The sequence below is a fragment of the Melospiza georgiana genome, chromosome 1 (assembly GCF_028018845.1).
Source record: "Melospiza georgiana isolate bMelGeo1 chromosome 1, bMelGeo1.pri, whole genome shotgun sequence".
Taxonomy (NCBI): domain Eukaryota; kingdom Metazoa; phylum Chordata; class Aves; order Passeriformes; family Passerellidae; genus Melospiza; species Melospiza georgiana.
The window spans coordinates 29,201,309-29,219,868 of NC_080430.1; the positions used below are offsets into that span (position 1 = coordinate 29,201,309).

The 18,560-nt window shown below is 34.1% G+C and overlaps 1 protein-coding gene across 8 annotated transcripts in view; it reads right to left on the reverse strand.

Annotated features, from left to right (window-relative positions):
* The window catches only part of DGKB (diacylglycerol kinase beta), a 377,398-nt gene that overhangs the window by 213,259 nt on the left and 145,579 nt on the right, over positions 1-18,560 (reverse strand). For 6 of the 8 annotated variants that reach the window (XM_058024167.1, XM_058024175.1, XM_058024191.1 and 3 more), the window contains 5 exons: positions 16,541-16,629; positions 16,344-16,460; positions 12,106-12,204; positions 4,643-4,675; positions 887-1,003 (listed from right to left, as the gene is read on the reverse strand). In XM_058024167.1, the coding sequence (XP_057880150.1) occupies positions 887-1,003; positions 4,643-4,675; positions 12,106-12,204; positions 16,344-16,460; positions 16,541-16,629 (455 nt within the window). The remainder of the gene's footprint in view (positions 1-886; positions 1,004-4,642; positions 4,676-12,105; positions 12,205-16,343; positions 16,461-16,540; positions 16,630-18,560) is intronic. The other 2 variants (XM_058024219.1, XM_058024210.1) reach the window with 1 other exon arrangement.

Below are 18,560 nucleotides of genomic sequence, written 5' to 3' on the forward strand. Positions count from 1 at the left end.
GATTTTTTTCCCTTCTTTGGGTTGTCATAAAAAGAATGTTTGACTAACCTAAAACACAAAACAATACAATAAACCTCCCTATCCTGACACAACAAGATGAAATAATTATGAGGCATAAAGTAATTGACAAATGGTAATGGAATCTTTTTACTGAAGCCCAACTGCAACATATCAAAAGATAGAGAGAACAGATAACTATGCATATTAAATGATTATCACATTGTTATCATGATGATAATTTAACTCCTGAGGACATAAAGCAGCATATGGACATTGATTTCACTCAAAACTACTCATATCTCAAGGGAAACAAGTCAGCAGTTCAGGCATGCCTATAAGTTACCACCCTTAAATAACACTAGCTCATCACACACATGAGTTTTTCTTTCAACCAGAAAAACTTCCATTTTTATTACAGATATTGCTAGTAATGAAAATTGATTCTCACCGCTGTTAATGTTGATATGCCAAATACCCTACTTAGAAAAACCTGGATAAATAACACCCTTGAAGTTTACTCCATCCATTAATTAACAGGTCCAAATTATAATAGTTAACAATTATCAGGACAGACTTAGATTAATAATGTAAATTTACACAACATTGCATGATATATAAAAAGATACCAAAATAAACTATTTACCCCATGACAGAAGTGTTTTAGAGTTAGTCTTCCCTCCCCCTTATTGTCTTAGGAAATCCTAACAATCACATGAAAAGCAGATGTGTATCACCGGATTCCTGAACCAATGGAAGAATTTACCTCTTGACTTTTAGTCATATAAAAGTGAAACATTAGAAGAGTGAATGCATATTTCGCTTTAAACATATTTCACTCTTCATACCTAAAATTATCTGCTTAATATTAAAATAACAATAATCACACCTGAAGGCCTTGTCCGTCTACGGTGACAGAATTTGCTCTTTGCATTTTGTTCCGTTCTCCCAGTTTGTTCATTTGCTGGGTGCAGCTCTTTTCTTTTTTCACTGTTGATTGTCTTTCCTTGAAAAGAGAAAAAGGAACATTTTAACACATTATATAATGCTATACAACAGTAGCTCAGACTGTACCTCCACGAAGTTGTTTTTTTGACTAGCAAGTAATGTCAGACTCTGCTTTAATGAAAATGAGATCTCAATCAAGTTAATACACAATGTCTGGCCACTTCACATAACATCTATCTATGTGCCTGGACATTCCATAATGACTAGGCAATAGATGGATGAAAAGTGTGCAGTCACAACACAAATTAATGCAATGATGTGAAAAGATAATCTGACATTACCAGGGTGCCATTCTGAAACTTGAAAGCCAATCATACAATATACTTGATTGTTTAATAAGCATATTGATAAGAGATCAGTAATTTTTCAAAATTTTATGCTGACTGCTAGCAAAGGTTGGATGCTTCAGAGTGCTTTACCACTTTGGCATATACCCATTCTAAATAAACCATAATCAATTAGCTGAGTAGCTTTTTACAAAACATATTTTGTATCAGGAGGAAACCAGAATCTACATCAGATTCTAAGCTGTTGGCAACTTTTGATGCTGATACACAGCACAGTGAGATGGTTATTTGAAAGAGAAAAACTCAGTATTATATTGTTGCAATTGTATTTTCAACTGTTATCAGGCCATTTCAGATAACTCTGCATGGAAAAAAGTATTCTCATTTTTTGTATCTCATTTATTCTATTTATGAACTGCACCCAGCATGTCCTTTTGGGTTGTCCAAAAAATGCACCATAAATTAAGACAGCAGATATTTATCAAACAGAATCAGAGTCTCCAATCCCAACTGCACCCCAGCCGCTTTCCACACTTCACAAGTACAAGGAGGCTTTAAACTAGCCATGGGAATGGGCTGGCACAAAGCTGCTGCACTAGAAAAGGTGCATGAAGGACATTGCTGCACCCCCTGCAACTCCATCCAGTACCAAATTCATTAAATGCTACCATTTACATTTCATACCAGGCCAAATCCATCTCTGTGCTACCTCCCATAAAGCCTTAGGGATCGCAGTAGCAATTAATCCATGAAACTCTTTCAGGAGCAGTTTTTACTGCTAAGAAGCACTGACACAGATTCTGTCAGGAAGGGACTAACTCCCAGCTAATACAGTGCCTTCTAACACAAATGAGGACTCTCTTTTTATATCATCCTCAGTTTCTTTAAGTGAGACTGACAGAGCCTCAGTCCAGATCTGATGCAAAGAGTGGTCCAGGTCATCCTAAGCTACTCTGGGGAAGCCAAGTGCTTGGGGGAACTGTGACAGTCTTATACACACATTTTGTATAAAAGAATGGAAAAACCTATGCCACTGGGAAAAAAAAAAAAAAAAAAAAAACAAAAACAAAACACACAAAACCAAGCAAAAAAAAAAACCAGGGGAATCTACATTCTTGTCTGTATGCAATGAGATTCTAAGAGGTTAGTTAACAGAGCTCTTGGATGCTTTGAGTAATTTGGCTCGTGTAAGACAAGATCCAAGACACCAGACTGCAGTATCACTGCTTTAAGAGAAACCAAGAGAAGCAATTAGAGCTATTCACCTCCTCCTTAACCCTAGAAAAAAAACCACTCTGTGTATCTGCCTAAGAAATCACCAGCTCTGCACTTATTTGATTATTTTTTCAGAAAGTAGAACCAGGATGAGACATTCAAAGAAAATAACTAACACAAAACATTTTGTACAATGGATGGGTTAGTCCCAAGGACAGCAAGTAAGATACTTCCATGTGAAGGAAGCTTCACACTTCATTACAAATTTCTTAAGTTGCTCTGAGGTTTTAAACAACTTTGTGAATAATTATCCTTAAAAGTCACTACTTCTTATAAAAAGAAAGCATACCCTCTTAAATAGGATTTTACATAGTGGCCAAATCTGACTCATGAATACTGCAACATCTTGAAAAACCAAATCATATGTCAGCAAAGGAGAGAAAAAGCTAGTAAAAATTGTAATTTCTAACAAAAATCAGAGACAGAGAGAAAATTTGAAAAGGTCCAGGAAAATCTTGAGCTAAAGGACACATTTGTGACAATTCAAAGAAAAAATTAAATAAAAGTAACAGACTCAGCACACTGAGTTTGCACATTTAGAGGTTAAAAGAAAAAATGTTCAGAAGAGGCCTACTTATAAAGTGTGGCACTAAAAATCTTCTTGAATATATCATGCTACTATTTAGAGGAAAAGTATTTATTCATTGCTGACACCCATGCCCAAACCCACTGTTACTAATGACTCAAGTAAAATGCAATAAGGATTACCCAGAGCAAACTTTTGGATATTGGGGTGATACAAATAGCAGCATGATACAAATGGCAGTAAATAACCTCAGCTGGCATCAGTCCTATGACTGCTGCATTACCATTCCTTCTACAGTTTATATTTCCAACCCCATAAGTAAAACCATTGCTTGATTCACAAAGACAATACAAGATAAGGTCATGTACCTCAGGTAACATAAAGGAAAAAAGAATATCCGTGATACAGAAGTGCCTAGAGTGTTAATATGATCAAAGATGGATACCTGGCCTCATTAAAATTGAAACTCTGCTTTCTTCACTGCTGATTTTTGAAGAAAGTACAAATAAAGTATTTCATATCACCTATCTTATATGATACCACAATACATGTCACCATGTCTACCAACAGTGCTCTGTAAAACCTTTCTAAAGAAGCTGACAAGATATTCTAGATTTCCTAGAGTTATAGATCCTATAATTTTTAGATATGTGTGCTACTAGTGAGGATTTGACTTAGTTTGTATGACATAATGTAATGAATTGCATAATAATTCTAATGAATAAATCTGTTAATGGAACACAAAAAAAATTTACCACTTCTTTTTTTTTAAATATTCTTGTGCAGACCCCTTCTTTCATATACGAAATACCAGTTGTGCTTGACCTAAAGTATCTTTGTTTTGGGAACTAAAACATTACTAAGATATCAGAGAGTGTCTAGAAGCAAACAATCTAAAGCAGATAAAAATAGAAGAAGATAAGAACAGATAACAGCCTAAAATTTCTAATGTTAAGAAAAATTTCACATGCATTGAAATAATGGTTTTATAAAAGGCAAAAATTTGTCTTTCAATTTAAGAAATATGTCTATAACAGCTGTGCTATTTTTAATATCTTGCTAAATAAAGCATACAAAATGATCAATGTATTGGTGAACCATTTTGTTTAGTGAACATGCATGAGGTTGACAGAGATACTGAATACAGCAATTGTACATTTTGATGGCTTAACGAATGAAAGTTTTTGGAAGGCATGTGCCAGAGCACATTCCTTCCAAAACAGAACTTACCACAACAATTCTTTCCAACCATTTTGCACTTTTCATGCCATACTTTCCCCCTTGAAGTCAATATTCATTAGCTGGAGCATCTACCATCCAGGCCAGCTCCAGTGAGACCATTGCCAGGTAAGAACTATTTAAATGCATCTATTTCATATTCCAAATCAGAGAACAATTGACAAATAAGCCAGGAATTTCCAAATAATAACCCAGAATATCCTCTCTAGATTTTTATTTTCAGCCCCAAAATGCACTTCATAGCAGAAAGAATGTACAATATCGTGAAGTGTTAGTACTCGAGCGCTCGTGGACGCCTCCTGCTACGCACCTCAGGGAGCAAACCTCCTAAAGTGGGAAGCGTCTGTTGGAAAAAGAGAATGTTAGGCTGCAGCACCAAACAGCTGGGATGGCAAAGGGCACGGACAGGGTGTGCACAAGGAATGCTACCTTGCAGAATTACACTTAGCAACAACACATGCATGATACTTTGTTACACTTTTGTACAAGAGGACTTGGTGGATGTTCTGGCTGTCGTATAACATAATTTACACTCTAGAAAGTATATGTGGGATCATTTTGGCATCAGCTAACAATCTTAGAAAATCTGTGGACTTCATTCTTTTGACAGCAGAAGAGATACTTGATACCTGGAGGGCTATTTTGATTTCATCTTCAAAGTCTTTGAGTTCTAATCCATATCAAAGAATCTTGTTTAAAAAGCCTTTTTCTAATTGTATAGCTACAATTAACAAGCTATAAGTCATTATTCCTCAGAAGTTGCTTATACTCTTTCCTTATATAGAGATTGAATCTTTTCCTTTACACAAAACACATTTAGAAATACCATACTCTATTATAGCTGTTAGAGTGGAAACAAATGAATAGTTACTAAAGAGCTGCCTCTTTATATTTTAATTGCTGACATGGAATCCAGGGCAAATACAGCAACAACTGCTTTTTCTCACCTTGCCTAACTGCAAATATATTTTATCTGGATTATTTCCTACACAAGATTATTTCAATCAATGTATTTCATAACCTGAAACAACAACTTACTTATACATTACACAGGATTGCAAATTCATTAATAAATGCTCAATACCATTACACAGTTAGACAGCTTAAAACCTGAGATTACTTCTGTATGATAATTTCTTCCTTTATTATATATATTTTGAAATGAAACATATAACCTATTTGGGCATGGAGTTGTATAATGAGAGAAGTATATTTTCAGGTTATTATGCAGAAAATAAAATAGCTTTAAAAAGTTAAAAAAATCTTATTCTAGATCTCCAAATCTTCACAGAGAATCAGATGGAATGCATGTAATACCTCAAATGTCTGCAAGATGAAATTTAAATATGTGACTTGAATATCAAACTGGTGCTTCGGGCTTCTTTACAAGGAACTTGAAGGAAGGGTGTTCCATGATTCCTTAGAGTTATTTTGTTTAATGACACAGGAATCTTTAAGGACATAATAATATTAGGTACTCCTAGACTGTAATTTTGTAAACTTATATGGCATTCAAGACCCTACTTACAAAACTCCCATTTCAGGAAACTTCTGTCCATAATTATACAACGACCAAAGAAAATTAAGATGCAAAAATCCTGAAAACTAAAAAAAAACAAACGCATCACCACTATGCCAAAACCACGGGGTAGTATCTGTAGTATCTATTAGATATCACAACCAAGTAATGGTGATTCAGATACCTAAAACATTTTGATAATTTATTTCATAAATTCTCCACATTTCCAGCTCTGAGTGCATGCTAATCAAAAGAGCCTATATTAGAACACCACATCATGCTGTCTTGAAAGCTCAGAGAGCTGTATCACAATACCCAGCTCTAAATCCCTAGGCAGAAGCTAAAAGTCATCTTGTGGACAAGATTATTAACCAATTCTCAGCAAAAAAATGCCGTCCAGTGAGCTGCACATGCCCATACTATAACGGCTTCTAATTGATTTGAGAGCTGTCTTAAGAAAAGCATTTGCAGCTCAGGAAAAAATCACATCACACCATTGAGAAGGAAGCATTTTGTCACCCATAATACTGGTAGCCAAAATACCTGCAACAAGACAAGGCTGGAATGGAGAATATGTGTTTAAGAATAACTTCTAAAACTGCTTATTGCTCCTTCTTCTGAACAAGGAATCACTATGTGGTAACTTATATACTTTGTGCTCCTTTTTCAGTTTGTCTAAATAAAAAGGTAAAGAATTACACACCAAAACACAATCAAGTCTCTCATTTAGCTCGTGGGCCTTGGTTAATTCAGTTTTCTGTAGACAACTTGCCTTACATTGCCGTACCCATTCAATACACACATCAATATATGGCCCAAGACCTTCAACTGGATTTGCAAATCCAGATTGGGCTACAGCAGCTGATTATATACACTGTCCAAGAAAGACTAAAGTGTTGAAAAATAATGTTGAAAATAAAATCATATTAAACTCTGGGGGGACAGGATAAAAGGAATAAACTTAGAAACAGACAGTAGTGATGAGCTGGGGGCAGGCAACTAGATATAACTTACAATGATTGAATGACTGCCATTTCAGTTTATCAGCATCTTATTATTTCAACATTGAACTGTGTTTGTTGAACAGCTAATTAGTTAGGAAGATACATTTTCCTCCAGGGCAATTATTAATTTCCTTCTGACTTCAAAGAAATGAAAAAGCTCTTAGCGTAGATAAGGACACCATTATATTTCAAGTCTGATTTAGATTCTCAGAGAACTGAAGCTGCAATATGAAACACAATAGAGAAGCAAAAAAGTAGTTTGTTTTGTTTTTTAAATCTCTTTCAGTTGCTATGTCATTACTTAATATTCAAAAACCAGATCTAAATTCAACTCCCCCCCCCAAGCATATATATTCAAATAGCTACTTTTTTGTAGTATCTTTGTTCAGAAACTCAGGATAAGGCTAGTACTCAACTTCAAAGGATTGAGTTGCTCATAAAATGCTTACACACTGCACTGACTTTCTGTGCTCCATGTTGAGCTTGGATTCAATTGAGCTAAAACTGATCTCTACCATTATAAAAACAGAAGAATCATTTCAGGATTAATAACTGGAAAGGGGATTAAGAAAGCTCATTCTTCAACCAGGCACTGCTAATTCCCTTTCTCTCTCTCTCTACAACTCTGCTTTCCTACATGAATAACGTCTACATACCTCACAGGAAAATAGCATTAGTAAAACACATTACCAGACATGGAAAAAATATCTATTGAACTATGTTGCAATTATAGCCAATAGCTATTCTATGTGGTCTAAATACTAATAGTGAAGTAAAATTCTTAAACAGTATTTTTAATTTAAATTCTGTATTACTTTTTGTCAGAATGTCAATATACCTGCCATAATTACACAAAAGTTTGTAACTACAGGTCATAATGCATATTGAGTAAGTTAAATAAAGCACATTTCCCATCTCAAATATGTGTAATCTGCTGTGTATATTGTTCTACATACCTAAATAGAACTTAAAAAAAAAGATTTCTGAACATTCACGGTTTTGTATAACAAAATACCAAAGAGAGATATGTTTTCTCCCTCCAACTGTACAGTCATCTATATTTTAAAATAAGAGGTCAAGTGAATTTGACTTCTGAGGGTATTTTATATTTGTGTATATAAAGAGATGCATACTATGATGTATAAAAAGTCCATGCATTTTATATATACCAATTTAGGTCTGTATATATAGTCCATATCTACATCAATTGTATTTACACTTAGATGACTTTGTCATAAAATGTTGTAACATCTTCACTACCCAAACAAAAGTCAAATTCATTCACAAGACAAAAGAAACAAAATTGAAATAGTTTCAAAATTTTTATCATGATGACCCGTTTTTCACAGAATGCAAAACAATGAAGTAGGATATCAAAACACAAAGAAATGAACCCTGTTTTATTTTTTTTTTCATTCTTTACATTCAATATTACACCATAGCCTCCACCTTTGAAATAAACTGATTACTATGGGGACAGTGATATTTGTCATATAATAATGCTCACATTGTAAGCAGGGTATCTTATGCTTTTCAATTTATTCCTTAATTTTATTTTAATTCCACAATTAAATGTTTTAATTAAAATTAAAAAAAAATAATACTAGAAATTAAGTAAAAAAAAATTCATTGAAAAACTCACATATACAAACAGGAGAATCAAAATCATCATGCATTATGAAATGAATACACATTTTTATTTATTAAATAGTAATATTTTATGGGTTGGTTTGTCACCATCCAGGGCTGTATCTATTTTGGTGGGAAATTGAAAATCTAATTACTTTTCCACAGACATAAATAAAAATTAGAACATCCTATATGTTCATCAGTAAATGGGGCAAAGTAAAGGCAGGCATGAAATAAAGACAAAACATATGCTAGCATTTTTCCCTTTCTGCCATATAAAAGGACAGGGTGAGGGAAACTGTCTCATAAGCAGAGACCAATCTTGCTTTCTCCACTACTCACTCATCTCATTCCAATACCCAGTTTTAAACCTGGTTATGATCTAATTCTGTACTCCTGGTAGGCTAGGATTCAATTGAGTTAAAGATTTTTAAACTCACTGCCAGTCAACCTTATCATGAACTTTCATTATGTGCATGTAATTAATTGGGTCCAATGAACAATATCAGTACTGAGTTATAGACTTTTCCCCCCCACCATATAATTAGAATATAATTACCCACAGGATATCAGAATGATGCAAAACCTTTCCTCTAAATGTGCCCTCATTAGGAAACAAGTCTCAATGTACATTTATTCAATCAGTATGAATTAATTAAAATGTTACTGAAATAAAAGGCAGTAACATTAAAGCATATCTGACATCTATTAAAAGACTATCACTTGAGATCTGCACACCGTTTATAACAAAACTCACTTAACTTGAATAAAAAACTTCATCCTACAAGAGGCCTCATATACAGTAAACAGAAAAGTAAAAAGGACAGAAGTTGACAAACTACATTTTACTAAAACATTTAAAATTGATGCCATGAGATATGAAAAATCGCTACAAGACACTGAATCTAGACAGATGTGATGTTTTCATGATGTACACAGTGTCAACTACTGAGTTTCCCCATCGTTTTTTTCAGCTGACAATGTAGCTTATCATATTGAAGAATAACATTTGGATAGCTCTATTTTTGTGCAGTTTGTAAGATGGGAGGACCTTTATTTAACTTAGATCAGCCATCTAACTTTCACATGACAAGGCATTTTGGTTCTCTCTCCAGCCACTAAGAGTCACTCAGCTGAGATCATTTTGGTAGCACTGGTTATGGTATATGGTGCTGTGAAATGCAATGTGTGAAAAAGTCCTTTAACTGTGTAGAAATTGTTGAGGCTGGACTTCACAAGAACTGAAGAAATGAGACATGAGACATGCTGGATAAAAAAGGAAAAAAATATGAATGCCCCTGCCTCTGGAAAAGAGAAAAGATGAGAAGAGATTTAGCCTGTACCCTTGAAGAAAAACTTAGGAGAAGGCATCTTGTTCTGAGATTATTTCTGCAGTTTTCTGAAAGAAATCTTCCAAAGCTAGAGGTGGAAAGGAGGGCCAACATTTTTAGGAGATGAAAGATACAAGATTTTTCATCTTGCTGTTTTCCTTTTATCCTATGGGAGAAGAAAATACATTCTTCTCTGACACCTCAAAATACTCAAGGATATGTCTGGTACAGGCAGCATTATGGTTATCTGCTTTTATTTACCTTCCACATACACACAGCATTGCAAGAATATTAATGCTCAGCTGATCATTGAAATCAAATGGTGACCTGGGTGAAGGACCCTTCCATGGTCAGATTTGTATGTCAGAACACACAATTTTTATTAACAGACACACTTGCATGGTTAGATGGCTTTCACAAGAATATATTCACTGGTTTTGCTGTCCTTATTGAGAATGCTGGTCTCACATGCACTGAAGTATTATGTTTCTCAAAAGGAATCCCCATAACAGGAAATGGGAGACACTAATTAAAAAATTACAATCACAAATCATATGTACACTATTACCAATCACTTTCAGAAGAAATTACTATTAGCTAGGTCAATGAGGTAGTATTTTGTAACATAAGTAAACTCAGGACTTTAATGCATTTTTGAAAGAAACTACTGGATGAAAAAATATACTATAAAATTGTAACGTCTCCCTTAAATCACAGCAAAATATATTTTCCATTCCAAACAATATAAATTGTGCTGAAATACATGTTTTGTGTTGCACTTGTCAGTAACATGATTCCAAAACAGGAAAATATATTTACTTCTGCTTATGCCTTGAAAATTTGGAGATAAAACAAACCTATTGAAGAGTGATTTGACTCTAGAGTGGTTCTACATATCCTGTAAAAACTTCACTAAACTCCAATTGTGGAATGAAAATCTTAATTCCTCTATTCCTCTTCCTCTCCTGAAAAGAAAATGCAGTTATGCCAATATAACTGAAGATAAAATTTCATGCTGAAGATTCATTCTGTTAATATGAAGGGCAAATGATAAATGACATTAATTTGAAAACAATAGCCCAATAACAGAATCATAATTTCCAGATGCAAACTTTTAAACTATGACCTCAAATCCTGAAAATCAAATAAGGTAATACAAAATATAATCATCCAACAAACTTAAAATAATATTTTATAGCTATCAATCAGAACTTGTCCAGATAATACAAAAATGCCATAGAGACAAACTAAAAAGCCACTTTTGTGATTTAAAAAATTATTTTAAATATTTCATAAATATTAAAGGCAGGTTTCCATTGGATTGTTTCATTGAGAGCAACGGAATAATTCCACTTTACACAGGTAGAGGGCCAAAGTCTAACATCTTTACTTTAACAGATTTATAAACAAAACAGCCAAAAGGATTAATTAGAAAACAAGTAATTTACAATAGACACAAATATTATTCCTAATGATCAGCAACTGGTTTAAGATTAGGATGCATATTTTCTTTTTTGCCTCCCTTCAATAAATTACACTTTCTTGAGTTCAAGCATTTATTACACTTATTAGAAATATATTTAAAGAGGACCACTCATCTGTTCTCTTATGAATATGATGATGCTATGACTTTCATCAGCATAAAATATCCAATTTAATATGTGAAAACATAAGTTAATTCTCAAGCTCTTTTTTTTAATGATAAAACGGTCAGCTCTTTTCTATACAACCTACATACAGCATGCATTTTTATTTTCATTGAATTGAGTTATTGTTTTTGTGGACAGAGAAATTTACTGTCCACGACTGCAGAATAAAATATACTATAATGTTGATGCATAGCTTACTGCAAGACCAGTGCCATCATTCTAGGTAACCTCCGGCTTAGATCAGAGACCTCAGCATTGCAGATATACAATATGCATCCCAAGCAAAAACTGCCCATAAGAATAACTTCATTATTCTGGGAAGTTGGATCTATAAAAGATGTAAAATGTAGAAGTGTTCTGCCTATACAGTTTCTGGTAAGTACAGTCTGAATAAGTGATAAAACCTGAGTCAGCTTCAGTTATAATATGCCCTACAGAAGGTTCATTCTCACATGAAGGGAAATGCAGTATGTAGAGGGTAAAACACACTTATGCCTATAAACCCATCAGCCAGGATTTCACATTGTGTTTAAGGTTCACACAGTCCTGTGAACTTAAATATCTGGCAGGCAGTCCCAGCAGCATTTTAACGTTGCATTTGAGAGAGGATTACATCTGAAATTAACATACAAACAACTCACCAACACTACTGGGCAGATTGACGTGGGTGGCAAAATATGGTCCTTCAAAGGTCCACAGTCACATTCAGGTTTCAGGTGTGAAGCACACTTGTTGTGTAACTATATGAAGACAGAAAATGAAGATTCAACTTAGACATTTTTTTATTAGCATCAGAAAATGGGCATCTTAGAGGGGATGAGTTTCATTAACCTAATTATTACTGAAGCTCTGGAAGGAAAACAAAACATACTGCAGTAGAAAGCTCCCTAGGATGGACAAAACTAACATATTTGTATTAAAGTGAAGAATGATGGATTAAAGTAATTTTCAGTTTGGAAATTGCATGTGTGGATCAGCACACAAAATAAGAACATGGCACAGCAATATATTAACAGCAGCATACTGTTACTGGTGACCAAAAGCTTCATTTCAGGAGAGAGCTTCTTGCATTGAGCCAGGAGCTTCTGTTCTACTACTAGTGAGTAATTCAAGGCAGCTTTTGGCAATACTGGTGTAACTCTGAAGTTACTGGTGTAACTTCCTCCTGAAGCTGATAGCCACTACGGATTCAAATAAAAGAGAAGAACACAGGAATATCCTACATTAAACTTCACTGAGTAAATTTTGGTCTTGATTGGATCAGCTTTCAGGCTTCCATTGACTGCTGAGGAACTGGAACTACTCTACTTTTTGTACTTCATGCTTAGAATTCATCCAGTTTTCTTGAAAGCAATGACAATAGCACTACTCTGAAAACATCAAAAGGATATCCTCAGGTCTGCTGACAGGAAGAGCATTGGCTGACTTCCATTTTATTACAGAGGCTGAATGGACAAATGTGCATATAACAGGAACATAAATCGTTAACAAGTAATGATAAATGATGAAACATTTTGCACTAGCAATCAAGAATTCCTGTTCATAATTTAGAATTAAACTCAATTCAAATTACTCTAAATATTCAGGCACACAGTACAAAGGCACAGTTGTGCGCTTGGATCATGCAAAGCATTCACATTTAACTAGTATACTTCACCATATCATTAGAGATAGAATAAAATAAAATTAATATTGTAAAATTTCATTAAAATTTACTCTTTCTGGACTTGATGATCATAAAGGTCTTTTCCAACCTAAATTATTCTGTGTTTTTATCTCTGTATAGATTCAATAAAATGCATTAAGGCATCCAGGTAGCATCCATTTCCCTTTAGAAATGGACATTTTTGAAAAGGTGTATATTTACAGTAAAGAAAAATAATCAGGCTAATAAATATCAGGAGTTGTGAGGTAAAAAATCTTACTAACAAGTGATTTATCTAATATAACAGGTAGCATACAGTATTAGTTCAACAGGTTGAAAAGCTGTTACAAAACCTGTAGTTCAATGCCTGCGTCTCTAAATCACATTTTTTCAATGACTGACTCATTTTCCCTTAAATGGTTTAACTCATATGAACTCTATCAAAATTGCAATAATATTGTACCAACTGCTGATATATATAAACTTTATTGGTAATATGGTCTTCATAAAGTTATCTGGTACAGTTAATGTTGACATGACATTTCTGAATTTTGAACTGAACGGCACCTAATATTAGCCTTGTCCATATTAATTTATAATGCAAAGTTACCTTTTTAGGCAGTTACTTAGCAACAGAAAATAAAAGTCTAAAGAGTTTTGATTTACTCTGAGAATTAAAGCCTTATTGTGAGGGTATTTTGGTAGCCCTGTAATCTAAATCATTTGTCATGCTAATTCTCTGCCTCAGTGGTAAGGCTACTTGTACCATAATTAATGCACACCAGGCCATGTTACATCAAATAAAAGTATCTTCACACATTCAGTGGTAATTAGCAGCTTTGCTACTCAGTGGCATGCAAACTTATCAAGGAAAAAATAGCTTAATCTTCTTATTAGTCTCTGCTGATCTCTGACAACAGAATTGGCACATAGCAAATAACAAAAGGCAGAAGAAACGTAGCTTTAATGGAAATAACACTCTGACACAAATAAACAAAATAATATGCATGTATCTCAAAAAAATATTTTAGCAGGTTTTATATACATTTCCCCAAAACTCCCTTATCCTAAACCTATCTCTTGTAAAATATTATCTCACCCACAAATGTGCAAAGCAGGAAAAAGCGTATTTGCTGGAGAGAAGATGAGGGGGAAAAAAAAATCTACATTACCATGGTGGAGAACTACGAATTATATGGAAGAGGGATCATGGATTTGGCTGAGAAGTCAGTATAACAAGGCTCCTTAGTGAAAAACATCTCTAAATTTTGGGACTTGAGTCAGTTATTTGACATCAGAAGTGACCTTATTAAGGTGTAAGGATAGATATATTAAAAAAGCATGAAAGAGGCTCAAAATTAACTCCATAATAAAGAGCATCCCCTTCAATTATAAGCTGTGAATGTGCAGTACTAGGAGTTGAAAAACACATGAAGGATGTAATCATAATTATATAACCTCAGAATATCCATTCAAAAATCACACATGTGTTAGAAATTCAAAACACTTTTTCTGTAATAAAGGTATTACTATTAGAAAATGAAGCTATTGCAATAGAATAAATCAAGTGAAGAGAACTGCAAGTGAATAGGAGTTTGAAGTATAATTTGCAGTATTTAAAAATATTCATTCTTTACTTGTGTCTAATTCACATCTGAATCTATAAAAATAAATAAAATATTTCTAAATTTATTTGAAAATAAAAAATTGCTTTTAAAAAATGCCTTTAAATTACTGATGGAAATAAACTGAAAAACTGTAAAACTTAGTGCCAATATTTTTAACTTCAGCTGTCAAAAAAGCACGCACCCATTTTTAATTGGAACCCTGACAGTTATTTAGGCATTTAAATAAGCACACAAGCACCCAAGACATTTTCAAAAGTATTCAGCATTTTTCTTTAGAGTGATTTCAATCATAAATAATTCCTCAGTACTTCTTCAGTGAGTAACAGATCTTATGAAAATCCTTTGAATCTTGATGTACGGCTTCGAGGAGTGAAAAACCTTTACAAATCTGGTCCAGATCCGCATGAAGTGATGGGAAAATAATTTTTACTGAAGAAAGATGGAATCTGCAACTTCCTTTGACTTTAGAAGTCAACATATGTTACATAATATATATTTCTTGAATTATATAGACATATTATACAGGTATAAACACTTGTATATCTACAGCAGAACACCCTTATTTTTCTTGCTAAACACATGTACCATTGCCTAAGTTTAATTATCTACATGCAAAACATTTTGGATTGGTTGTTTTACTCTTTACATAAATTATCCAAATTTTGACAGCAATCTGGACTACATATTTACTTTCTTCTAAAATATTGTTTTTAAGTAATCATAACAGCTTATCACTGAAAGCATCCTGGATCTGTTTTCTTTGATGATGTTTCATATTTTGTATTCTTGTGTTAAGAAAATATGTCACGAAACATCCAAACTTTTACGTTTAAAACAAACATTCACTAATGCCTCAGTCTCATATTATTATTTAAAGCACTGAACAAATAACTGCTGTTCCGTAACAATAATAATAATGATATCAGCAAAACCAGCAAATACACGCGAAGAAGGCTGAAATCTCTCTCCATTTAGATTTAAATCTTGCCCTGGCTAGAAACAGAAATACTGGCATTGCTCCTTCTAGCATGAAGATCTCACTTATAAGGGCAGTGTTCCCTGAATGTCATTAGTTCCAGTTACTGGTTCCTGCTGAATAAGGAGTGCACAAAAGTTGTATATATTTGACTTGGTGCACAGATTAGTATATTATCAACTTGTCTCTGCTATTATTCCCAGACACTTGGAATCACTGTATCCTACTAGATGTCCTCAAATTCATTTGCCTGTCAGTACATCACCAGTTAGACCTAGTGTCACAGTGACCTTGATTTTTCCTGGTACTGAAAACTTTCTTAATCTTTCTGCAGTGAAGATTGGGAATTCTGCTGTTTAGTGGCACACATTATTTTCATATGGATATTGTCATGAAGCAAATTTGCTTCATGATATACTGAAGTAAGCATTTCATTACATGAAATAAGCATAATTACTGGCTACAATTACGAAGTCCTAAGAATACTCTGCATACCATTCCTTAAACACACACCAGTCACTGCTGATGACTAAACTGAATGACACATTCCGGATTAGGAGGCTACAGAAAGACATTCAACGATTTTTATCTCTCAAACCTGTGTGAAAGGTTTTACTGTAGTATACTCACTGTAATCTGACACCAAACACAGTGAAGTCCAGTCAAGCCTTGATAACACTTGATAGTTTTGTGACACTTATCACATTTTGTTGGACAGTTTCCTTCTACCCAAAAATGGTGCATTACCTGCAAAAGAAAAATGTGGATATACATAGAGTTACTAAATTAACAGGTACATGGCAGAGCTAATGCTACCCCAAACTTACATCAGTATTCTTTTTAGACTTCACATATGTTTTGATGCAAGACGCAGGAGCTCTGGAGACGCAGCGTTCATGGACTGTATACTTGCAAACTGAAAAAAGAAAGGCGTTATTAGATGTTGAGGCAATGGTGTTTCTCACTACATTTCTATGAAGCAAATAACATTACCAGCATGTCATCTCGAAGTAATCAATCCAATCAGTCAATGAAAACTCAAACTAGACTGCTTTTTCCATGGAATACAAAAGGCCAATTAGAACAGGAAATATTATGCAAGTGAGAAATCCAAGAATGCACTATCATTGCATAACAGGAAATGCTTAATTAAATCAGACCTTACTAAATTTTTTCACAATAATTCCCAAATGACAAAAATATTAAAGACAAATTGGTGACTGCCAAGTGGTTTGTGTTATTTGCTAGTAGAAAAAAACATATATTTTACCAACTATAGGCATGAGAGCAGCTGGCAAGCACAAAAATAAAAGCCAATGAATTTACGTTGTTCCTACCATTGATTTATAAATCAGAAATGGCTGATTAGTCCATTTTTTAATAGCAATTGTTTTCACGCATTCCATGTAATCACCATAACTTTGAGTCCTGTTTTACAAAGTACCAACTCCTGAGAAGCTTTTTTTTTTTTTCCCTAAGTCCTCCTACACCAGTTTTAGGTAACTGCTATCGCTGACCAGGTCTTTAAAGATCATGCTAGCTGCATTTGGAAAACCTACAGTGCAGGATACAATGCAAAGCTCTCCTGAGTTCAATGATACAACTGTGCCAAGATGAGGAAGTAATGCTACAGCTTATGCCCGCACTCAATAGAGTCAACTATTAAAAACTGAGAATGAATTTCTCCCTGCATGGTATATGTCTCAGGCTTTTGACCTCGAGAGCAATTAAGCACAAAGTACTTCTAAACACCTTGCTTGCACCTATTACACAAACCCAGTGGGAGGCGCAGCCATTAATCAGACAAACTGCAGGGAGTAACATTGTTGATTGGACCATGGAGGGATGGTGAGGACCCCTGTGGTTCCCCTCCTTTTTTTTTTTCCTCCCACACAATCTAAAATGCAAATAATGAAATCTATAGCAATTCTTTGAAAATATACTGGAGAAAAAGCTTAGCTAAATAAGGAAATAGTGGAATAGTTTTGCAAGTAGACTCAGGCTCTTGCTGCATGAAGTAATTGAAAGGAGTATGTTCTTCAGACACTCTGAGACCACTGTTCTCACAAAATAAATGGCTAGCACAATAATAAATACATTCTCAAAAGACATTGCAGCAGAAAAAAAACTGCAAGCCTTGCAAGGCTGGTCGTTTTGGGACAGTCAAGGTAACTGGTCTACCCATTTCTTGTAACTACTGAAGGTGATCTACATTATTTTCTCAATAGAACTCTCTTGGTCTTAGTTCTTCACAATATCAGTCTGACAAAAAATAATATTAAAGCATGTAACATTTCAAAATCTAATAGTCAGATCAGTATTTGATATATATATTCCAGTTACTGTTATCAGCATTTAACAATCTCAAGTTGTGCAATTCCTACTTGTTTGAATTTTAATAAATGTATCTTTCCCGTTTCATAGTACGGTGAATGAAATTATATTATGTGAAAATGCATACAAAAATTTACTTCCAAATTATATTTCAGAGAAGTTTGTGGCCCCCAGAGGAGAGAAATGGTCAATTCAAACCCCTCATTCATTCAGACTAATCTCAAATTAAATCAATAGAACTGTATAGGCAGAAAGGTTCTCATCACCTGTGAGGGGCTATCTTTCATACCAAAACCAGTGAAAGGCAATTATAGTAAGTTGCAGATTATTTTACCAAAAAGAAAAATAAAAGGTGACTTGGTACTATCATGAGAAGAATACAGCTGTGTACTAAAGTTCTTATTCATCTAATGGAGCAGGGCATAACATGAACCAATCACTGGGATCATCCACAAGACATATTCAAATCAGAAAACAGGTCTTAAAAAAAAGATCAATCATTGGAACATGACA